This window comes from Aptenodytes patagonicus, chromosome Z (assembly GCF_965638725.1).
Source record: "Aptenodytes patagonicus chromosome Z, bAptPat1.pri.cur, whole genome shotgun sequence".
Classification (NCBI taxonomy): Eukaryota; Metazoa; Chordata; class Aves; order Sphenisciformes; family Spheniscidae; genus Aptenodytes; species Aptenodytes patagonicus.
This window is the reverse complement of record NC_134982.1, coordinates 304,457-329,546: the sequence shown is the minus strand read 5'-3', so window position 1 is coordinate 329,546 and position 25,090 is coordinate 304,457. Positions and strand designations below refer to the sequence as shown.

General features: G+C 38.0%; 1 protein-coding gene across 1 annotated transcript in view; it reads left to right on the top strand.

Annotated features, from left to right (window-relative positions):
- The window catches only part of LOC143172340 (mucosa-associated lymphoid tissue lymphoma translocation protein 1-like), a 40,788-nt gene extending 18,337 nt beyond the window's left edge, over nt 1–22,451 (top strand). Inside the window, exons 9-17 of the mRNA XM_076361654.1 lie at nt 617–652; nt 2,500–2,703; nt 8,283–8,460; nt 9,878–9,952; nt 11,034–11,161; nt 15,566–15,715; nt 17,175–17,332; nt 18,228–18,353; nt 19,130–22,451. Of these exons, the coding sequence (XP_076217769.1) occupies nt 617–652; nt 2,500–2,703; nt 8,283–8,460; nt 9,878–9,952; nt 11,034–11,161; nt 15,566–15,715; nt 17,175–17,332; nt 18,228–18,353; nt 19,130–19,591 (1,517 nt within the window). The 3' untranslated portion in view covers nt 19,592–22,451. The remainder of the gene's footprint in view (nt 1–616; nt 653–2,499; nt 2,704–8,282; nt 8,461–9,877; nt 9,953–11,033; nt 11,162–15,565; nt 15,716–17,174; nt 17,333–18,227; nt 18,354–19,129) is intronic.
- Nucleotides 22,452–25,090: the final 2,639 nt, after the last annotated feature.

Below are 25,090 nucleotides of genomic sequence, written 5' to 3'. Positions count from 1 at the left end.
ATCTCAAATCACAAAGGTCATATAATTTCCTGGGTTAGACATCAAAGATATGTTTGCTTTTGCCAAGACTTTAGTTTTAGTCACTGAAGTGGTAGTGTCATGATACATAACATGTTATCCAAAGTGTACCACTTTGGCACATCGCTTACATGTTCCTCTTGGCAGAGCATTGGCTCTACCATCCCTCTGTGAAGTACAAAATAAACACATTTTCACATACAGATGGTGATCCCTGCTAAGCATCCCCCATCTTGCATGTCTGCATTTCATTTGGAGAGGATTAACTGTTTTGGGTGTTACTGAAAATGCTGATGTGCAGTTTGAGATTCAGAATTATACTGTAAGCATTTATTATTTCTTAATTTATAGAGCTAGCTATTCATAGCCTATTAGGCTATGTTTGCTGGAAGAGGGTGAAGGAGATCAGGTAAACAACACAACACCCCAAACCCCCACCAAAACAAAAAAAAAGAGTACTTTTTTTGTCTTAAACTAGTAACTTATTAGGCAAAGCAATACCAATAGACTATGGCTGTATGGAACATGCAGTTCATTTTCTGACATTGGCAACTATGACTGTAGTTACTGACAATCTGCTGATTTAATCTATTTTAAGCAGACCTACAAGAACAATCGAGTCACAGACCTGTTGGTAAGTAGTTTTTAGCTGTAATGAACGTACGTATTTCATATCTAGGAAATAGATTTTGCTGCTTCTGAATATTGCTTCTTCTGCCACTGCTAATGAAATAACTGTAGTGCCTGTAAATAGCTGCAGGAAGGGAGACTGCTGTATATTTTTATAGTCCTTTATAACATTTGCATGCCCTTTCAGTAGTAGACTGCGGTGAGGGCACCAATATTTTTAGTGACTCAGTGGAGCGTCCTCAACTTCTCATCTGTTTCAGTTTAGTGTTTCAAGTTCCTCTGGCCACGACCTTAGCCAGTGTGTTACTCCATTACTTTGAATACTTCAACAGTTGGAGGTAGTGGTAGCAGGATGATATGATAAAAAGGATTGGTAGTCTGTCTGCTAAGGGTATGCTGTCCCTGCAAGCTCAGCTCTTCTGATGCACAGTGTGTGGATGCTTTGATCCTGAGCTGAAGCTTATAAAGATAGATGGATAGCATATGTGTGTTATGAAGAATAGTTGCTGGGGTTTTTTAATCGCATTCTTAAATTTGCATGGTAGACTTGACTGTGGCCAGGCATGTTGTCGTCGGTGCTAAACCAGGTGGAAAGGCTGCTGGCCTTTGTCAAAATTTTACCGCTCTTTCAGGCTCATCAGCGTGAGAGGGAATGTAAGTGCTCCCCAGTCCTGGTTCATCTTTTCTAAATTAGTTAGAAAGCTTGTACTTTTAAAAGTGTTTTTCAATGACAGTATGCCACTGTCACTCAGTCTCTGCTGTTTGAAATAGTTTACACTGTTCAAGACCTTGGAGGTTTTCCAGCTGCAAAAATGTTGAAAACATCTTGTTTGAAGGAGGTGAAATGTTAGACATTGAGGCTACGGACAGAGGTTCTCTTCTGGATCTAGCTGTGCAGGGGTACTGACTCTGAAGCAGGTTTGGGGCATTCACGTGATCTTATTTGCCACCAGAGCTGTGGGACAATAATCCCTATTGGAGAGGAGAAGTAACAAACCAGGGAGGAAATGCCTTGCTTTGAATAAGTGCCTTTCTTGAACTTAGCGTGCAATTTTTGGATAAAAATCAGGCTAGTGGTCTCTAAAGCATTTCTGTCAATGTGACTTTTTTCCCCTTTCATTGCTGCTTTGTTTACTTATTAAAGAATTACTTCTGACTTTATTAAAATCAAAGTGAATGTATCTCAAACTATGAGAAAATCAGTAGACTTCCCTCTGAGTTTCGTAAATTTCTCATATCTCTGGATAATTGTTTTTAATTAGAGCAACAGTAAAAAGAAACATTAACAAACAGAAAAAAGACTTTTTTACTTCCGACCTTCAGTTTCCACCTAAATGTACTGTGTTTTAGAGAGATGGGACATGGGAGGTGGAGATGTGAAAGTGGTCTTTTGTGTGTGGTGGTTTCTTGTTTGTTTTTTAAGAAGCATAAGAAAATTTGAGTTTTTTGGGAAAACATACTGGCCATAGCTTTGGCAACTTGCCATAAGAATTTTCATGTTTATTAAATTTCTTCTTGCATGAGGGAATTTCAGTAATAGTCTGTGCTTTCAGAAAAATGAAAGAAATGGGAGATAGCCTTAGTGACTCACTTCTTGACAGATTATCCAGTCTGAGATGCCTCGCAGTTCAGATATGTTGACTGTCAGACCATGCTGAAATGTTTGGTTTTTGGATGAGAATAGAGTTGAGCTGTATTGTTGATGTACGATGACTTTTAAAATCATATAAAATATTGTGCCTGAAGTGAGATTGGATACTATTTTCACTTTAGAAGAAATTAAATTTAAAGGTATTGAACCCATGGAATATATAAATGTGCTGTGGTTTTGTTTTTCCTTTGTCTTTGCAGCAACAGACAAGGTAGCTCTGTTAATAGGAAATATGAGCTACTGGAATCACCCCCAACTCAAGGCTCCAATGGTAGATGTCTATGAATTGACCAATTTGCTAAGACAGCTGGATTTCAAAGTTGTTTCTTTGCTGGATCTTACTGAGTCTGAGATGCGAAATGCAGTGAATGAATTTTTACTTCTCCTGGACAAAGGAGTATATGGTAAGAACATGTGATACCCTTTCTGAAGTAAGTCAGTTTTGTGGTGTATCAAGTACACAAACATCTGGTATTTACCTCTGCCAGCTCACTATATGTGATAGCAAAACAAACTTCATGGTAAATAGCATTTATGTAGAATGGGAAAAGTTAAAAACACCCATCATCGTATTCTTTGACTTTGGTTAAAATGTTATTGTTTCTTTATTCTTTAGAACAGATAAAATGTTTGAACTTTTTTCTTTAACCACGCCTAAAACTGCAATGCACTTTTTTGTTTGATAGTACTGATGTGTTTGTCTGCTAAAAGCTGCTGCATCTGTATAGCATATTTGACAACATGCTCTGCAGAAGACGCACATTTGTACTAAGAAGTCATTAGTACTAGTTTATAGTAGTCTTTTAAGCAAGAGCAAGAATAGTCTGTTGTGTCACCTGTGTTAGTGTATTATGGAAATGAGCTAGTAGCAGAGTAGTTGAAAACTGTGTAACTGCAGTATACAAGACTACATGTAGTCTTGGGCAGCAGTCCTTGCTGCTTTTAGGAGACCTCTTAAACACCTTCTTTGTAAATGTCTATTCTGTTGTCCTCCTTCCTTCCCCGTGCCTGCAAGTTAATGATTTGGTTAGGGCTGGCCAATCCCTTGGCATATTTAGACTGCTGGGTTGCATTTCTTGGGGAGGTGGGGAACAGCCCTAAGTACAGCATGAAATATGTTCTGGGCTTGCTGGTGGGACCCTTCCGTTCATCCCGTCTTTCTACTGGATGTCTGCAGAACGCTCTTTCCTTCTGGATTTCCGTCCTTCTGGCGGAAGGGGAAGGGAGGGGCTGCTCTGCTCTCCTAGTCCTCGCTCACCAGCTCTGCAAAGAACAGAGGGAGAGGGGTGCTTTTCTTTGCCTTTACAGTGAGTGGCACTCTGATACCAGGTGGGGGGGAGGGGGACAGGAGCGTGGCACATAGTAGCAAAGCATATCTCTCATGAAGATGTTACAAACTAAAATATGCAGTACAGAAATAAGAGAAAAACATTGTGCTTTAGAGTTAGGGCATAACACTCAACAGATTGGATGCAATCTTTTTTGCCCTCTTCTTTTTTGCCAAGTTTTCAAGTTGAGTAGAAATACTTATTTTGAATTGCTGGTTCCTTTCAGTTATTGTGATACTGGCCTGGCAAGCACAGGGTTTTTCATAATGTCCTTGACAGGGAGAGTTGTGCAAACCTGGATTTCTACTTCAAAAAGCAAATTGAAAAGAAGTTTGTTTATGTAAAATGAAAATGTAGTTCTCTTATGTCTATGCACTTTGAAGAAGTAAAATAAAACAGAAGAATTCATATTATCCTTTGTGGAATATACTTTGCATAAGGAAAGGCATTAACTGAGGAATTGGTGAGCTATGGACTTCAGGTTCTGACTTTCTGCAGTTGTCAGTAATAAAGGATTTTTCACTGAGTTGAATACTAAGATTCCTGTTTGGGCAGAACTCAGTGGAAGGTCTGAATATAGAGTATAAAATTTATTCTTTCTGTGTGTCTTTGCACATTAGATGGAAAGCTTAATAGTGGTTATGCTGCTTAAGCAGGCAGCAGCCCTTTTTTTTTTTTTTTTTCCCCTTAAATTCTTGAGACTTAAAAATAACACCCCACAAAAATCCAAGGCACTCACATCTAAATTGCAGCATCACTTTAATGATTGTACTGCAGCATCTCATCAGTATTGGTTTAAGTTATAGTAGGACAAATTAAGCTAAGTATGCATACTAAAAGATGTGTGTTTAACACGTTTCTCTCTTTTTATTATATTTTTTGTTATTTGAGTCACACATCCAATTATAAGATACCTGTAATAGAATATCAATAATAATTTTAAGCTCTCCTCCACATACTGCACAGGAGGTGCCTTCTGCTGGGCTAATGACTAACCAGTTGGGTCTGGTATGCATTGCTACTACTGATATGCATTGATTCTTAGATGATTACTCATATATTGGAATTCCTTGTCTTGCATAAACTTGATTTTGAGGGAAAAAGCACAAGACAGAACTGGTGGCGTGCTAGCTGGGGGAGGGCATGGTGGAATCGATGCACAGAGCACACACCTTCATGTCTTGCATGGAAAAGGCCTAGAATGACGTGGCCTGGAGTGCAAGAAAAATTCTTCTGTGGGCTTTGAGGAGTTTGCTGCTGACTGCCACTATTTTTGTCATTTTTCTAAAAGCTAAGATTGCATAAATGACTCCAGAAATTATTTAGAACAGAGACCAAAAAGTTCTGCCAGTTGTCCTATTTAAATTGCAGGATTCCTATAGTAATGCCCACCCAAGAAAACATTATTTGATTCTTTTTTGGAACACAAGGTCAGATTATTTCTTACTATGCCTTTTTTAATGGTGTGTTACCTGATGCTCTGTCTGTGCAGAACTGGCTGCTCTGATATTTGGGCATTTATGTCAGAGCCAAAACTTGCATGACATGAAGACTAATTATGACAGTAAAGTTTAGTAGACTTTCTGATAGCAGTTTTCTTCTTTTGTTCCCTGGGAAATAGATGTGCTTATACATTTGAGTGAGCTTTTAGATTCTTGCACCTTCTCAATTTTTTTTCTATAACTGTTGACATGAATTTAGAAAATAAAGTACTGAAAGGCTTTAATGAGTTTCTCACCAGCACTATATGAAAGCTCTTATAAGGCATATTTTTGCTGGAAAAATACAACTGCAAGTTGATATTTCTGAAAGGTAAGCAGAGCATTCTGTCAGTAGTGTTTGGCAATAACTACTTCAATTTAAATGGTCCCTTTGTTCTTTCTGGATAGTGGCTATTAATGGCTTAAAGCACATAAAAGATGCTGTCAATGCACAAATAGATAATGATTTATTGCATTTTTAGTGGGCATAGTTCCAAATAGAAGAGGCATAGTGGCTACGTCTGCTTAGTCCTTGTTAAACATATCCATGATGCCTAATATGACGTTATGTAATTCTTGTTTACTGCCAGGAAAGTGGCATTTCAGATACTGTTCCTTAAGAGCAGGAGTAGTAAACAAAGTGATGATGATTGTCTCCTCTAATGTCTTAATTTATGTTGTTCTAAATGTAGGGTGCAATTAATACTGTATTCCACAAAGGGTAAAAGCATAGACCCATATGTTTTAAAGGCTAAAAATAGTTAGGCTGCTTTCTTCTTAAAAAAAGAGAGCGTGAGAGAAAGCAAGAGAGAGAGGCAGATATCACTTAAATGCTGACGTCTACGAGGAACTTGAGCCTACTTAAAATTGTTGTGTCAAAGTGTCTAATGAGGCCCTCCAAACATGTTTACTCTACTTACTCTGGGTATGCAGAGATTTATTTCTGATCTTGAGCTCAACATATTAACTGTTGCAGGTACTCATCAAATAAGCATAGCCCAGTCATCTGCCAAGGATATAAAAGAAACGTAGTTGTTATTTCTGAAATACTTCTATTCATTGAGGAAATACTCTGATAAATAGTGCTTTACATTAGAGGCTTGTTTCCTTCAGTCAGTCCAATTACTTATCTAACATACACTCAGATGTATATAATCTCAAATATAACCTTGATTTAGGTCCAGATCCAAACTCTGTGGAAATCAAATGTAAGAATTTCCTTTTAACTTAGGACCTGACATGGAGTCATGCACTTGACGCTTAACTTCATCTTTAACTCTCTTGAAACTACCCACCCGGTCTCAGGTAACCATTGGAATCTTATAAATAGCCCAATAGTACCTTTATTTGTTTAGGTTTTTAATCATACACTTTAAATTCTGTGCCCTTTAGAAATCTAACTTTTAATTGAATAAAGCTGTTGCCATTTTCCAAGACACTGGCAGATCAATAACCATTAGGCTCTTTGTTTAAGTGAAGCCTTGCATCCTGGAGTTTACCTTGTATGCACTTGCTGGCTGCTTATCTTGACTATGCATGTTTCCCATAAAAAGAAATTGAGCACCGTTGATTGAGTGGAGCAGTTTGCAAGGTCTTGGCATAGTTGTTAATGACTTGAGAGCTTACAAGTAAAAGAGAACCGAAGGCTTAGTTTGAAGGGCTATAGTTGTATCTTGGTATTCCTTTACAAAAAGTGCAGGGCTGTGTGAAAGAAGTATTTTCGTTTGTCGTAGCTATCTGTGATGAAAAGGTAAAAACATCTAGCATACCTACCTACACAAGCTGATTTAAATGTAGATCATTTTAGTATGTTACGATAAGGCTTATTTTGGTTTTTTTCTGAATATTCAAGTTTTGTAGTGACAAATTTCACAGCTATTTTTAGTAAGAATAATGACATAAGAAGACCATATCTCCAGTTAGCATAAATTGTGATATCTGTTGACTTTTATTCAGCTGCAATACTATATACTAATTGAAGGTCTGACACATAGCTTTGTATAGATAAATAAAAATTCTGTTTAGAAGATGGAACTTGCCATAGATAAGCAAAAACAACACTGGGAACAGACAATAGGAAAATGCCATTTAATCATACAAGCTTCTGGTAACTGCATTTTATGGCAGTGGAGGTTATTAATGCTCAGATCATCTAATCTTACTGCAAATTGATATGACTTTCATATTTGACATTTTTATTCTTATAAGTAAAATCTAAGCCCTAGGTTGCAGTTCCCTTTTTCAGGGTTAAGAAAAGCTGTTTTTAATTCCATGATATGTTTTCTTTATACAAAACTATTGCAAGTTTTATTGAAGATTTTAAATCTTAAAATATTGTAGACTGTTGTGTATTGACACGAGGGAGATGATTGTAGGATAATCTTTTGTAAACCAAACATGATCATAGCATAATCTTCCCCCCCAATGTAAAAATATTTCTTATCCCTCCCTATGAAAAAAGACAAAAACAAATGGAGAAACTGACTGTACGGAGGAAACAGCAAAACTAAAAACTTGTAAAATACTCTCATAGTGCAAGCAAGGTTTTCCTCTGATTTTTTTTGTAATTAAAGTACTTTTAAGAATTGCCGACGATTAATGGTAAGTAAAAAAAAAAAAAAAAAAAATTAAAGGAGAATAATTTTAAGGATGACAGCATCTCTCATTTAAAAAAAAAAAAATCCATCCAAACTGTTGAGTAAAATCTGCACTGACTCACTGCTACTCAAAGCTTTGTAATTGCACATGTGGAGAAGATGTTTTACAGTTGACACATTTCCTTGTTCTTATCTGTGAGATATATCATACACAGATTCTTTCTGTTAGAGGTCGTAACTCTACTTAAAGCATTTTAAGAGTATTTAACTTTGTGTTTGATGCAAATATCTAATTGATTCTATTGCATGAGTGTTTGGGGTTTTTTAAAATTTGTTGTGTCTGTGTATTGTGAAGTTGATGTTAACATGGTTCCCCCCTTCCACCTCCCCTTCCTTCCTGTACTAACAAAGGCATATCGATATAAAAACTGCTTGGAGTAGCTTGAGTGATCTTAATCTCCCACAGACACATAGGGTGGACATAGTGCATGCAGTTTTTGACCATGCTAAAATTGATAGAAATGTTCCAATGTACCCTTGAACTGTGTTTTCAGTCACATATATTTTGAAATCTCAGGTTTGTTATACTATGCTGGCCATGGCTACGAAAACTATGGGAACAGTTTCATGGTTCCTATTGATGCTCCAAATCCCTACCGATCTGCAAACTGTCTGTGTGTGCAGAACATCCTCAAACTAATGCAGGAAAAAGAGACGGGACTTAATGTATTCCTACTGGATATGTGTCGGAAAAGGTACATCTCATAATTCATGAATAGTGAGAACTGACATTAGATGTTTGAGGGATGTTTTTGCTTCACGGTAGAGGGAGAGGGTATAATGACTGTAGTTTTGGGAACCAACTGTGAAGTTCAGTTTATTCACTGTAGCAACAGATTAAAACTGAGCCTATTTTAAAAATGAACAAATAAAACTGAACAGTCACTTTGAGAAATAGCAAGGGATCTTGAGAGAGAAAGCTGGACTTCACACTGAGGAGAAATCTTTAGTCTAGGCTGAGAATTCACTGTACTTGTGAATTCACGTTCAGCTTGTGAATTCATGTTCAACTCGTGAAGTTCATAGTTCTGAGAATTCACAGCCTGCACCTGAATGCTTTTAAAGTCAACTGTGGAGTCATTCATAAACTTACTTTGCCTTTGGCCTTGGATGGAAATGTGAAGCTGGCGATTAGACTTTCTGTTTCCATGGGCAGATATTTGCCTCTTGATTTGAATGACATTTATTTCTTCTTTTTTTGTTGTTGTTTAAAAGTTATAAAGCGTCAGTCTTATTAGATAAAAGTGAAATTAGGCATCTTAAAAATGAAAAATGCCCTTTTTCCCTTGCATCATTAACCATCTTCATCATTACAGGGAGGAAGGAGAATCCATATGATCAAAGGCATGTTAATTTGACAGAAGGGCTCAAGTGAAGTGCTTATTTTAGAACTATTCAGAGGCATGGATTTCATGGACTGCTTTTATGCTAGGGATGTTGTATCTTTATTTAGAGCTTAAAAATCAACTGGTTTATCAGATTTTTCTAAATAAAGTACTATTTTTCTTTGCATGTTAAGAGACTACTATGCCCGATTAAACTTGCACTTGAAATCAGCTCTTCAGTCAGCACTTCTGCAAATTGGTATCTAAGGAATGTTTCATAATAGAAAATTGCTAGTGCTTTAGTGTTAGTAGAGCCTCTAAACTTCACTGCTAATGTAATGCCAGTGACCAATTCAGCTTCACAATCTGCTGTCCAAATAGAAAATACTGCTGCATAAGCATCATGTTAACTATGCAGACACCATGTTTTGAAAATAAATAAATAAAATAAAAAAAATCATATAGTTTTTGTTATAACCTAAAATGGCTAGTTATCAGAAATCATTTTTTAAGATATTGTAGCCAAACTCTACATTGGTTAATATAGCATGCCCTCATTTGGGTAATGCGTGATATCTGATTGTGTCTTTACATTGTCTTCGTGAAGAGCGTTGATGATGCTGATTTTTATCTTTTAGCAGTCAGGATTCATTCCAGAATTGTAGGAGAGAAAAAAATTAATGTTTCTGAACTATGCTGTTTCGGTATTTTGAACAACTGTAGAGTTTGTTACCATTACTAGTTCTCAAATTATTATTTTACTTTTTTGTGTTTCCATTTATTGCAGGAATGAATATGATGACACAATTCTTATTTTAGATGCTCTGAAGGTTACGGCTAACATTGTTTTTGGATATGCAACGTAAGGAAATTTTTCTTCTGCTATGCCATAGAGGTTTTGAAGCCAGAAGTGACCACTGAGATTGTATAGCTGATCTTCTACAGAAAAATACCAACTGTGGTGTTAAAGGAACAGTAATTTATATCCATATCTGTGTCCTCATACTATCTTTTTTACTTCATTCTTTGAATCATTCCACAGTCAACTGACTGTGGAAATGCATATGTAATGATTCCCCGTATTTAACGTTCCAATTCAGATATAGGGTAATGCCAGTGAGAGAACTGCATTCAGCAAACCAGAAACCGCTGGACGGTGTTCCTGATCTTTTTCTGATGGTCACTTGTAGGAGTGCTCTACTCATCTAAGTATTATTTATTAGAGATGAAAAAAACGCAGAGAAGAAAAAAGCAAATTTTACCCTCAGACCCATAATGTTCTGTTTCTTTGTGCTGATGGGGAAGGGAGAGTTATGTCCTGTGTGTTCCTAATGGTACTTGCTGCACTGTGAGCTTGTACAGAAGGTCAAGTACTGCGGAGCAGCTGATGAACTATAACCTACGTGCTGTACCCTCTTCGGTCATGTGTCTCCTCTGTTAATGCAAGCTAAATTTCTAGAAAAAAAAGTGTTAGAAATAGAAATTAATGAATTATTGGGGGAGTAGCATATGGATTGGCCCCTGTGTTTCTTATTCTAGGTGTAAAGAATAAAGTTTCAATTGCAGTTGAAACTATTTGAAGAGGTTACTTAAGCAGAAAGCTAAATAACCTCTCTCTATCAGTTTTCAAGTCAAGTGCACAAGCTGTTGAATAGAAGTAGTCAAGAGCTTTAATGAAGTCTTCTATGAGAAATTTAAGCTCCTCATATAAACAGTTTTACATCAGCTCTGGTCTGTGGCTTGATTGTAAGTGAAATCTTCCCAGAATGAGTTGCTTGCAAATGAACATGAAGAGCAGGTTGGCCTTAGACACAACCTGGTTTTCAAATTGTAGGGTTTCTTTCCCCCATTCCCAAAATAACTTTACTCTTGTCCTCATGTTGATCTTAATCATGCAGATGTTTCAGTGTTTTTTTCCTTTTCTGATATTGATGATCTCATAGGTGCCAAGGAGCAGAAGCTTTTGAAATTCAGCAGTCAGGGTTGGCCAATGGAATCTTCATGAAGTTCTTGAAGGACCGTTTGTTAGAAGACAAGAAGATTACTGTACTGCTTGATGAGGTTGCAGAAGGTAAACTCCAGCTTACGGCACTAACAGTCTTCTCAGCCTGCATTACTAAAAACTTCTTTGCTTAAATGTCGTTTTTCTCATGGTGAATGTGTTACACTACTTCAAGCTCTTGTTGCATTTTGTTAAAATAGCAGCTTTTATCAAGAAGCAGGTGCTACTAGGCACCATGATATTATAAAGGGATTTGAGCTGCTTTAATAGTTATCAATTTTATACTCTCCTTTTTAATGAACCTTATTTGTTCTGAGTGTCTTTCTGCATGCAACTTTGAATTGTCCATTGTTGTGGTTTAACCTCAGTCAGCAACTGAGTACCACGCAGCTGCTCGCTCAGTCCTTCCCCCCCCCACCCACCCCGGTGGGATGGGGGAGAGAATTGGAAGAGTAGAAGTGAGAAAAACTCGTGGGTTGAGACAAGAACAGTTTAATAATTGAAATAAAATAACAACAACAACAATAATAATAATAATGTAATAATACACAAAGCAAGTGATGCACAGTGCAATTGCTCACCACCCGCCGACCGATGCCCAGCCAGTCCCCAAGCAGCGGCCCCCCCGGCCAGCTTCCCCCAGTTTATGTACTGAGCATGACGTCCCATGGTATGGAATGTCCCTTTGGCCGGTTTGGGTCAGCTGTCCTGGCTGTGCCCCCTCCCAGCTTCTTGTGCACCTCCAGCCTTCTCAGTTGGTAGAGCATGGGAAACTGAAAAGTCCTTGACTAGTGTAAGCACTGCTCAGCAACAACTAAAACATCGGTGTGTTATCAACATTGTTCTCATCCTAAATCCAAACCACAGCACTGTACCAGCTACTAAGAAGGAAATTAACTCTATCCCTGCCGAAACCAGGACATCCATCCACAGAAATTACTCTTCTGTCTTGTGGTGTCAGCTGCTAGTGGTAGTCCAGTCGCTTCCACGTTCGTTTAAACTGAGTCCTACCTACCTCAGAGTGCTATAGCGATGATAATTATTTGCTCTCTATCAAAGGGTGTAAGTGCACTATAAAGGGCAATCCACTGTTTTAATATGTCTGGTTCAGTAATTAATTGTCTTTTATAATTGATGGAAGAAGTGCTAAAGTGAAAACTGCTGAGGGAAAATGTATTGCTTCTGTGTAAACATTTGCTCAAAACATAGGATAATAGATACAGCCATTAACAAAGAGCTGTCTGTGTAAGATTCTGTTATTTGTACATAATGTACGGAATCAGCCAAGTTCTGCTGTGGTGTCCAGTGTACTTAGTGCAACTGCAGGTCTCAGGATTTTGCCCAGTCTGTCTTTTGATAGGGATCCAAAAAGCAGAAAAAAATCCAAGAGGATCCTAAATGCATGGTAAAGTTCTGCTGTCAACTGGTCAGACTGTTGAAAATGAAATGCAAAGATTAAACCAACGGAGCTTGTGTCAGTGCTCTACTGAGGAAAGGGAAAAGATTATTGGTTGACTAGCTGAAATATAAGCATGGAATTTATGTCAAATTGATGGCAATAGGAATCCAGCATACCCCCAGGATGTAAACTGAAATGTGATGGGTCTTGGGTTACCATTTGCTTGTTTGTCTGGTATATATTCTCATATATATTCTCTGTCTTTTTGCTTATAGTTAGTGTGCTGTTTGACTAGATCCCATAAAACAAACTTACCATTCTGTATTTTCAGCCTTACCTATTAAACTTTCCATGAAGTTTCTGTGAAAAGTTAAATAAAATTTCAGATCTCAGAATTATCCTGAAGAAATAGGATCTGCAGAGGCTAAAACTGAAATTATTATTCCAAAGCCTAGGGCTGAAATTGATTGATGATTTTTTTTTTTTTTTTTTTTACAAGGCGATGTGTTTTTCTTCTTTTGCCAGCTGTAGTCAAGCAGAGTGCTTTTTGCATTAAGATTTGTGCTTTTTATTTGCTTACAGTGCTACTCAATTTTGCCATTACCTAAATACAAAGGAAGAATTTGAGGACTTGCTGTCCTCTCATTTGCAGCTAGCTATAGCTGTGTTTCCTTTGAAAGCCTGGCAGAAGCTCTGATAAAGCTCCTCCTGCTGGATGCTCACCAGCTGCTGTATTTAGGCCCAAATTCATTAAGCCATTGTTCCTGAAACGCTGTTTTGAAGCAGGCCCAAATATCTTCCCTTTCCTTCATCTTTCTTGCCTTCTGGGACATTCTGACTGTTACTGTTTTGTGAAAAGAGAACCCTGTAATCCACTCATCCTAGCTTCAATACTATGTCTGTAGTTTATGTATATAGTACGTCTTTAGTTTTTATCCCGCATTCTCCCATTGTCAGCCTGTTCAAAGCAGGAGTAGGAGTAGAACAGACACCCACTTGTATTCTGCAATGGTCACAGACCAATCAGTCTTTCAACTTGCATAAGAAGTTTACAAATTTTATAATGAACAAATACCCAAAAATATTCTTACTCTCTTCTTCCCCTCATCCTTTTTGTCATTGCTTTTGGGTGTTCTTAAGTGGGTTAGTATTCTCTGAGATTTCTCTCTCCTCTTCCCCCCACCTTCGTGGCTTCCCCATAAGAACATGTCACAATTCTGCTGGCACCCATTTTCCTTACACTTCCCCAAATGTCCTGTAAAATACGACTGACTCTTATTGTTTTGTCTGTACTGCCAGGTTAATGTCACATACTGTAGATGTTCTGACATGTGACCTATTACTTATCTCATTCTTGAACTCAGAGTGGAGAGAAAGATTGATTTGTCAGGTAACATGACAACGATTGTTGTCAGTATTACCAGATATTGGGTGTTTTGTTGTCAGTATTACCCGATATTGGGTGTTAGTGAGTACATTGGTGCACTGATGACACTTGAAAATGTTCTAAAGGAGTGTTCACGTTAAAAGTGTTCCACGTAAATAGCCTTCATTATTTCATTTTTTTTATGAACTCGTAAATGGAAATTTTCCAGGATTTTTTTAATTCACTTTGCAGGCCATAGGTTTTGAGTTTCTGCATGCAGCAAAACTATCTGAAAATGTCACCTTTAAATGTAATTGAACTAAATATAGGGAGACCCTAATAAATTGGAGTAAGTTTGAATTGCAGACTGGTTAAAGTTGGAAAGGACCTCTGGAGGTTGTCAAGTCCAACCCTGTTGCTCAAAGTAGAGTAAACTAGAGATGGTTGCTCACGACCTTGTCCATGTGCATTTTGAACGTCTCCAAGGATGAAGACTCCACAGTCTCCCTGCACAACCTGTCCCAGTGTTTGATCACGCTTAGAGTAAAAAGTTGTTTCTTATGGTTAAGTGGAATTTTCTCTATTTCAGTTCACATCTGCTTCCTCTTGTACTATCACACTTGACTGAGAAGAGTCTGGCTCTGTCTGTTTTACTTTCCCTCATCAACTATTTATACATATTGATAAGAAGTCCCCTGAGCCACGTTCTCTCCAGTCTAAACAGTCTCAGCACGCTCAGCATCTACTCATACAAAAGATGCTTCAGTTCCCTCATACTCTCTCATATGAGAGGTGTTCCAGGCCCCTCATCTCTGTGACCCTTCACTGCACTCTCTCCAGTATTTACATGTTGTTCTTCTACTGGTGAGCCCAGCACTGGACCCAGCACTCCAGATGTGGCCTCACCAGTGCTGACAAGAGAGGAAGGATCACCTCCCTTGGCCTGCTGGCAACGGTATTCCTGTTGGCTGCCTTTGCCACAAGAATGCATTGCTGGCTCATGGTCAATGTGGTGTCCACCAGGTCCCCAAGGTCCTTCTCTGCAGAGCTGCTTTCTAGTGAGTCGGTCCCCTTTCTGTACTGGTGCATGGGGTTATTCCTGCCCAGGTGCAGGACTCAGTGTTTCCCATTGTTGAACTGCATGAGATTCCTCTCTGCCCAATTCTACAGCCTGTACAGGTCCCTCTGAATGGCAGTACAACCCTCCGGTGTATCAGCCACTCCTCTCAGTTTTTAATCATCTGCAAACTTGCTGAGGGTGCACTCTGTCCTGTCATCCAGGTCATTAGTGATGATGATAAATAAACAATATTGGCCCCTTTATTGACCCCTAAAATACTCCACTTGCCTCCAATTCTTTAGAAATCCCCTCCAATGGTATTATTCACATTCTTGAAATTAGTCACTTTAATTAGGACCTTATTGATTCAGAGCTGTGATATTGCTTGAACTGGTTTTGAAAAATGTGAGCACGTTGACTAGGACACATGCAAAACCCTCAGGATTCTCTGCAGGCATCTGGCATGCTGTTTTAGCCTTAAGTGAATGAATAGCTGAGCAATGAATACTTCTGAAACTGCAAGTTTTTATGGAAGTACCAACACTGGCATAACCATAGCAACCAGACAACATTGCAGTGATGTACTTAATTTAATTAGAATTTCAGCAGCATTGATTTTGAGAGAAACTATATGCATCTTATTTTTAGATATGGGCAAGTGTCACCTTACCAAAGGCAAGCAAGCTTTGGAGATCCGCAGCAGTTTGTCTGAGAAAAGGGCATTAACTGATCCCATTCAACAAACCGTATCTTCTGCAGAGTCTCTGGCGCGGAACCTACAGTGGGCCAAAGCTCATGGTATAGTACAGTCTACTTTTAGATGATCCTACTGGCACGATGGGAAAAATAAGAGGATGTCCTTCCTTAATAATCTCTAGTCTGTGGGTTGTGATATTGAACAGAAATGGAAGAAATTCAAGTTCATATCGAATTTTCATTAGTGTGTTCAGATCTTGGAAATATTTGTGTTGGGGTTTACCTATACATGAGATTATAATGAACAAGGTGACATGCAGAATTCATCCTGAGTAAGTATATTTAAGACGACTCAAACACTATAGGGGAGACTTAGATGATGCCTGCCTCCTGGAATAATCTCCTAGTAATCTGTTTGTGTCTAACAATGACACTTTTAAGACATCATTAATCTCATTCTAAAGTCATTGCCTAAAATAGCCATGTGAGCTGTATGGTAAAAGTGCATGATGAAAAGGAGTTTTCAATGTATATAACTAAGAAAACTAAAATAAGGGTGAAATCAGTTCCAGGCTTTCTAGACTTCTTTTAAGAAGGGTAGTGGGGTTTAAGACCTTTTTATCTTTTTCACCTAAATATGTTGCAGTACATTTTAAAATTTCTTTGACAGATTGGGCAGAGGGTCACGGGTGGCATTTTCAAGACAACTAGTCGTGTAGGCAGACTCTTTCACAGATGTAGATTTTTATTTGTGGAATCAAGCCCTTAATTCTTGTTTGTTAAATGATTGAAATGCAAGACAAAAATTATAAACACATAATGTTATCTTATGGCTTATTTGTTTTAAGCCATGCGTAGAAGAGAATGTGTTTGGAATTTGGGAAGAGAATAACCTTTATATTTGCATAAAGGTGTGTCTATGATAATGTTAAATAATCCACTTCCAGTGGGAGTAGAAAAATCAGTACAAAGCATACAGACACAGAATGATGTCATTGACCCTTGAGCACTTTTAGATATATTCCTATGGATTGCGAAAGATCCGAAATATAAAGAAGAAAAATGCTGCGGGCTAGAATGTGTGCATAGCCTGTGAAAGGAAAAAAATGAACCTGAAACTTGTTCTGCTATCAAATTCAAAGGTTTTTATAATGCTATAGCTGTGTGTCCTATATATTTGATATATACCATATTAACCTTTCTGGTTTGATTACAGATACGTAAACAAATTCTTGGGTCAGTAAGCTATATCCCAGTTACAGTAAATGTTGCCTTGCTAGTTGCACAGAGTTTGGAAAGAAACCTGCAAAGCAGAAGTTGAGTCAGCTCTCTCTGGCAGTGTCTGCCAGTTACTGTGTGATACTAGCAGACAGTATTGCTGCCTGGTTAGCTTCTAACCTGGTTTGCTTCAGTATAAATATGTAAGTGATAGGTAGAGGGAGGGCAGGAGGAAGAGGTCTATACCTTTTAAAACTTTTGAATTAAAAAAAAAATTTTTAAAAATAGAAAATACGTATGCTAAGTTTTATTTAGAATGTAATGATGTGTTATTTATTTGCAGAGCTTCCAGAAAGTATGTATCTTGAATTCAAATGTGGTGTTCAGATTCAGTTGGGGTTTGCAGCTGAGTTTTCCAATGTCATGATAATCTACACGCGAATAGTAAAGAAGCCACCTGAAATAGTAGTTTGCAGAGCCTACGTTACAGACTTCGCACTCGTAAGTGCTTCCTATTGGTGTCTCGGTGATCTCCCTCCACTGAAGTTGAAAACTGTCTGGTCTGTCCATGTCAAACTGCATCTTTTGTAACAAAATGGGTCTAAACTGTTGAAATCAGGTGCTTACGTGTGTGTGTCTGTACAGACACACACTTTTTTTTTAATGCATATTTTTAATATATATAAAAATACATTAAAATGAATCCGCGGTCATCTCTTTCAAAGTCTCCTTTGTTTTTAATTTTCTAATATCAAGTATTTGTTACATTTAATTGAAGAAGTTAAATGTCAGTAGCTCCTATGTGAGCTGAGGACACATCTACCTTGCAGGACAAGGTTTCTTAGGCTTTAGTTTTACAGTTCTGTGCATCTGGGTGATCCTGTCCAGTTCCATTGATGTTACTCAGCTGATCACAGTAAAGTGAAGGATACGAGTAAAACAGAAGGCTCCTTGGGGCAAAAACCCTTCTTTTCTGATGTCAATGAAAGAGGACATGGAGCAGAAAACCTTTTTAGATAGAACGAACAGGACACTTCTGATGCTTTATGAATAAAATATTTGAGTTAATGTGCATAATAAATACATGTATTTTTAGCCCACAGAATTAGTGTTGTAATACTGTACTTCATAGCAGAAGTTAGGTAAAAAAGAGCAACCCTGAAGCAAGCACATCAAGTTTGACAGGAACCATCAGCAAAAGAGGGTAACCTCAAATGTAACCCCTTCTGCCTGTGACTAACAGTGATTTCAACAGCCTTTGCAAGTAATCCAAGATTGATGTTTTCTTTCTTTTTAAGAAGAAAATGCTGACTTTATAAAAAGAAATACTGCTAAATATTTTATGATCTACAAATTCTGTACCTTCAATTAAGTTTTCATTTTTTTCTTGCAACAGGACCTGGATGTGGATCCTAAAGAGGCCAATAAAGGAACTCCTGAGGAAACCGGAAGCTATTTAGTATCAAAGGACCTTCCCAAACACTGCCTCTACACCAGGCTAAGTTCACTGCAAAAACTAAGGGTTAATATATATTATTCCCCACAAGTTTGTTCAGATAATTTAGATTAATCATATTGCTTTGCAGTTCTGTTGAGGTAGCTGTGTATTGTCTATATAATAAGTAATATGTTCTTTGGAGGGAAAAAATTGCTAATAGCACAATTTAGTGACTTTAGTTTTTAGATAAAAGCCAGGGAATCAATGCATATGCAGGACTGATACCGTCGTGCAAGGAACTTGGTATTTTCTAGGCCCGTACTGAACTTTGACAAGATGATTATTTTTGTGAAGATCAGCTATTGCACACTGTGGGGATGTTCCTATTCCCTATAGTACAAGAATGTGACCTGAAGCAGAGCTGCATCTTACAAAGTCATTAGTAGGAGATGAAAATGTTACCTATCATCTCCTTCCATTCCAACCTGTGCTCTTGGGCATGCAGTTTTTGAAAGGTTCTCACTTCAACATACTGTGGCACTGTTAAGTTTATCTCTGTATCTTTGTGTCATGAACTTCTGTGCTGGGCATCGCTTGGTACTTCTTCTTCAGTGCTTTTGGCAGCTGGTGTTAATATAAGTGCTTCTAGAAATAAATACTATCAGGTAAGCAAGTATTAACCAAAAGAGGTCCTCACTAAACAAGTGTTGCCTAATATGGGTCTTTAGCTCCTAAAAAGGTTAGTCTCCTTCTCCAGTAGATTATGACTCTTCAAGTGCTTCCTATATTGTTTATTTGGGGAGGAAGCATAACTGTTTTTTTCTTTTTATCCCCCCCCCCCCCCTTTCCTTTTTTTGCAGGAGCACTTGATCTTCACTGTGTGCTTGCACTATGAGTATCCAGGAATAGAAGATACAATGGATGAAAGAAAGGAAGTTAATGTTGGCAAGCCCCTTATTGCTAAATTAGGCCTTCATCATGGATTCAAAAATAACTGTCTCCAGACTTGTTGTGTGGCTAATAATCCTTTTCATCATCAAATAGAATCAAGTCCAGTGGCAACTAAATACTATGTCCCTAGTCATTGCCAACCAAATTCCTGTCCAGGCGTTTACCATCCAAACTGTATTTGCTCAGACAACATCAGACAACCAGAGACATGTTCTTGCAATGGGACTTCAAGGATATTAGCTTCAAGACATGAAGTACGGAATTACTCACCCCCTGTGGAAAAGAGTAATGTACCAGTAGAGACCACTGATGATACTGTTGAACTGGAATTCCTTCTCTCTGACAACCTCAGATTCTCTAAACAGCAGTAGCTGTGATGTGTTCGGAATAGACCACAGTATCATTCTTGAATAGGGGACCTTCCACACTGCTTATCCGTCTCCTGGAGTTTGGGGGCTTCCGGACAAAGGGATTGGAGAGTCTAGAGGTGGTACTGGGAATGAGGTTGTGATGAAAATTTTTCAGATCCAAACAGACAAAACTGGACTGATACATTTAGGAATGAAAAAGGCGTGGGTTTTTGGTTTTTGTTTTGGTTTTTTTTTTTCCTCCTACCATTTGACATTTGATACAGGGAAAAACCTGAACTCCTCAGAGTTTCCCATTCCATTGTCTGGCAATCAAGCAGCTAACAAACAGAGGCAATCATGCATTTCTGGGAGGAAGCTAACTATTTCTGTTAGGGGATTAATGCATAAAAGCCTGGCTGTGGTGTCAAAGTTTCTCTTGAGATAGTAAAGCCTTGGATCTTCCCAGCTACTTCTCCAGTACCAACTGGAGTTGTAAGATTTACTGTAGATGTATGTTTCATAAATCTGTTTTCAGAGAGGAATTGCTCATCCTATATAAAAACAAGATAAACATGTATAGCTGTCAGAGGAAAAAATGTTGACAGAATTAAGCAGGAAAATGAATTTCCATGTCCTCTATGATTTAACATGATTTTAAAAAATCCATTAGCCCCAAAATGATAAATACACCTTTCTCTCTTCCATCTTTCTGTTTCAGTTGTTCAATATCCAGGGATTTCTTTTTACATACTGCATTAAAATAAGGTTTTATGTGTTTATATATGTTGTAACAGCCTCCTACTGAGTATATGACACATAATGTAAATGAACTGAGCAAAGAGGGAGCTTTTACAGAAGTGAAGATGTGTTTTAATACAGTGTTTTAATATTCCAGTGTTAAGAATATGTCTCCTTCAAGCTTTTCAGTTTCTTTCCTTCCTCATGTATGTATTAGGATCGGTCACTGACATTCCAGTCCCTTGGATGTAGCTAATAATCAGCTCCGACTGCATTATCCTCTCTCATGGTCAAATGTCCAATGTCTGGCAGCAACTGACAGATGGATGAAGAACTGTGCAAGGAAAATAAAATCTGAACTGAGCTAGTAAACTAACATTATCACTTTTTTCTTTCTTTTTTTTTTTTTTTAAGAGAACTAGATTGCAAATCATGAGAGGGAGCAAAGTCACAGATTCATACTGTGGTGGATTGTTCTTATTATGATAATCTTTCTCTTATGTAACATACAAGACTTTTACTGATCTTATTTCTGGAAAGGTGGTCTTTTCATGTTCTGCAAGAACTGTAAATGGAAATATGAGGAAAAAGTGCCTGTTCATAGCAAGCAAAGTATTGTATAGTTAGTCACGCAGTAAGACATGCTGAAGGCTAAAAATGAATGGGCAAGATAAGTGAAAACTTTGGGGTTCTTCAGGCTGAAGTACCAGGATGGTGTTCCTGAACACCAGCCATTGCTTTTCTGTGGTGATTTTAAACAAACAAACAAACCCCTACTCAGTTGTTTTCCAAGCCAAATGAACTTATATTCATTCAAATAAAAATGCTAACAGTCTACCCTAAAACTGTGAAAATCCAAAATAAAGATTCCAGCACACACAAACTTATAAAAGATAAAGCAACTTTAAATGCAGTCTGCCAAAGGTGAGGGACACTTGCTTCATGTCACAACCTGACTCTTCGTATATAGCCCTACGTGTGTGCATTTGCTCCGGAGCTCAAAGGTGGAGTTCATCTCTCTATAAACTAGTCTTCTAGGTCCTTTAGCTTCTGAACCCCAGAATCTCACTATTAGAGGTGGAGGCATAGGCACCTTCAGAAGACAGTTGATCCTCTACTAAAAGGCAAATGAGCTACTTTCATATAGTGCTTTATTGCTTTGTTGACCAAAGGGAACAGATAGACCTAGCTTGGGCTAGGTGCCAAACCTTTTAGACATTGCAAAATTTTTTGATCTGTCTTTGGGAAAGGGCAATTTTGCTCACTAAACTGTTGTGCATATTTGGATTGAATAGTTTGGTCAAAAACACACCAATTTTTTTAATGTTTGGTTTTGTTTCAAAATACTGAAGAATCTGTGACTTGCTTATGTGTATCTGGGGACAAGTGTGAGAACACTGAATCGGTTTTATTAGGTCTTAAAAAGTCTTGATGCTTTGAAAGCATGAAAATATCGGGGTGTGAGGTAATTAAAATTCAAGGGAATTTTCAGATATGGGTAGTAGCCTGTCCTGCCCAGGTAATATTGATAAGCAGTATTGCTTTAATTAAGATCCCCATCATGAAATAGTTTTTTACTTTAGAAAAATTATCATAGTGCTTTTCATTAAGTATGTAGCAAAAAATTGAAATAACTGAATCTCATTGACATGGTTGACAAACCAGTTTAAATCTCCAGTTGAGATCCACCCTTCTGGTGGGATCTGGTAGTCTTACAACGTTGGCTGGATGCTGAGGGAGGTGCTGTACATGTGGTCATAACAAGTTTCAGATGGGAATGTTAACGCATCATTAACTACATCTGTTGATCTTCAAATTCATCTGTGCTGAAAGGTGGATATCTGTACATGGATTTTAATGTAGTTATTTCCAAAATGACAGCCATGCTTGAAGTAATCTGCAAATGACCTTGAGTTTCTGACTTTCTCCTTTGGAGGGTATTAAATAGTGAAATATTTATTGATGAATGAGATGTACCTTTGTGTTAATTATCCTATGTAATTGACTTATAAATCAAAAATTATAGCTTGAGACATGGTCTAGTACGGTAATATTTAGCTGATACTTTGTCACAGTTTTCTAATTTGTATAAAAGCTTATTTTGTTTCTTACTCTGTAATAAACTGTTGTCCACAAAATGATATATCTGTGCATATGTAGTTGCTATATTCTTCTACTCCTCCCAGTTTAAAAACCCCCAAACTGTATTAAAACAATGCATATAATAAAGTAGTTTCCTTAACAAAAAAGAAGGGGAAATCTGAATCATGAGCTTCAGCTAAAGTTAAACATATCTGCACCCTGGGCCTGTACAGGTTTCTCAAACTATGCACTTAGATTTTTTTTTTTTTTTTTTTTTGCAAGTTTATGTGCCTTCTAGCTTCTGACATCCCAACTGTACTGCTGGCTAAACCTAAATGATCCTTCTCCATCACTTCGCAAAGGTATCCAAACAAGTTTCAGTAATATTGAGACAATTTCCTTTAGAAATGTGGAAAGAGAAAGAATCCAATTATTAAACCTTAAAAGTTGTCCAGAGAAAGGCAGGGGAACTCACTGACTGTATTTGCTTGTCTCTTTGCAGGTGCGCTCCATGGAGGGCTTCCAGGAGCAGCAGTGCTGATGTGTGAGTAGCTGTCTCCCGGCATGATTTAAAACTAACTGCGGGCAGTCAGCTGGGGCATTACAGTGGGGCAGCTGGTCAGCGTTCAGTGAATTTCCCGCTACTAGAGAGCTCTGACATACCTTGATTAGTTCCCAAGTTTAGTGCGTGGTCCAATGGTACGCAGTCTTTGTCAGCCTAGGTAGGAACTGATTAACCTTTGAGGATCTATACCTAAGATGCTGGAATTGTAACTATATTTGAATACGGTAAAGAGAACATCACAGAACTGTAGAGATTGGAGAGGGACCTGCGCAAATCATCTGACAAAACTCTACCTGTGGCAGTAGGGCATGTGGAAGAAAACTTTATCGTTCTGAGCCTTACTTAAAAAGGGAATAGTGGATGGAAAGGCATTTTCTTACTGTATCACTGCCTTTAGGAACTGCTTTAACTGTTTTAATAATTGATGTTGAGTGAAATATTCTGGTTCTTAAGGACAAGCTGCAAGAGGCATCCATTTCCTTTGGCCCATATCCAGTAAAGCACTTTAAAAGTTCAGTATGCATAAATTAAGCCAACATTTAAATCCCTGTGAAATCAGTGGGATTAAAATACATGACTAAACCTAGGCATTTGTTAAAGCTCTCTTTGGCTTGTGATGCCCTTTCTGAACTGAAGCCTTGGGTTTTTTTTTTCCTGAAGTGCAATTGTTTGGGGATAATACTTATTTTTTCTTGAAGTATCTGCTAGGCTAAGTTACTTATGTGTTTGTTATTTGGTTTTGGATATTGAACAGGTTTGGAAAAAAGGTTTTAAGGTGATCCAAATAAGCTCAGGCTTCTCTGGCAAAGGAAGAGTTCATATGCTTCAGAAAGGTCAATACACTTCTTCCATTTTCCCTCCCCACTCTACAGTGGGGTAATTGAAATGGAAAAAGCTGTTGTTAATGCAGCATTAAACTTCTGAGAGTGATCCTATTTCTAGCGAACAATAGGAATAGAGGAGCATGAGAGGCTTATAAAGAAAGGGCTCTCCAAAATTAATGGTTTGGGATTCATTTAGTTGTTGGTTTGGCATTTTGAATTTCACATACTTGGCCTTTGCTGACTATGTTGGCCGTGCTCTTCGCCGATCTCTAGAAGACAGTGCTGGGACTTAACGGCACCAGCTGCCGCTGGCTTTGGGTACGCACCTTCTTGTGTATTTCTGTGTCATGGCAAACCATCAAAGGAGATCTGTACCGTTATAAGCAGTAAGACATTTGTATTGTCCTATATGAGCATCTTTCTCTGCCAGTCTACTTCATTTTCTGTCTTCTCCACTTTGTACGAGTTCTGTAGGGCAGAAGATTTCTCTCTTGAGATGTTTCTTGAATAGCACTCTAAAATCATGATGCTGTTGGTAGGTTTAGTAGGAAGGATTTTACAGTTTTGCAAAAGTCTGTCCTAGTGCACTGTCAACCATTTGTCACACACTGTGGGAATGTCAGAACAGTTGTTACATCGTGAAGGCATCAGGTGGCCAGAATATCATTTTGGAACTCAAGTTGACCCTGGCTAGAAGTATTAACTGCAGTAATTCTCTGACCTGATTTTTGGCACAGCTGAGATCTGAAACCTTGTGGTAGAGATGATCAGCTGGTGTTCCTGGATTGCATCATTTGACACCAGAGGTCACAGAAACCAGTGAACTTCATACCTAATGTTGAGATTATGGGAAGACAATAGCCAAATACCATGGGTAAAGTTTTATCCTCAATTTAGTTCACATAGTGTATTGACCTAATGGAGTTTTTCAATTTCTCTTTGCCCAATATGAGACACTTATTTCTCTCTAGTAATTAGTGCCGTCTTTTGACTTGCTCAAGCCATTTCCTCTTGCAGTCCAATCAAAGCACTGTTCATACTGGATTGGAGAAATATCTTCCACAGAAATGGTATGAGTGAATTTACCTTCTATATATCTACATAAAGCTCTGCAAGCTACCTTCTCAGTAAAATAACCTTTTGTCTTGAGAGTCCTTAAACTGTCTCTCTGGCTACAGAAGACCATCTGTACTGTGTAACTCTTCACTAATAGATTTCAAGGCTGGTTTTGCTGTCTCTAGTTGTTGCATCAACTACTTTTCCTCATTCTGTCAGCTAATTAATAGCTCTGGCAGCTCTCACATACATTAA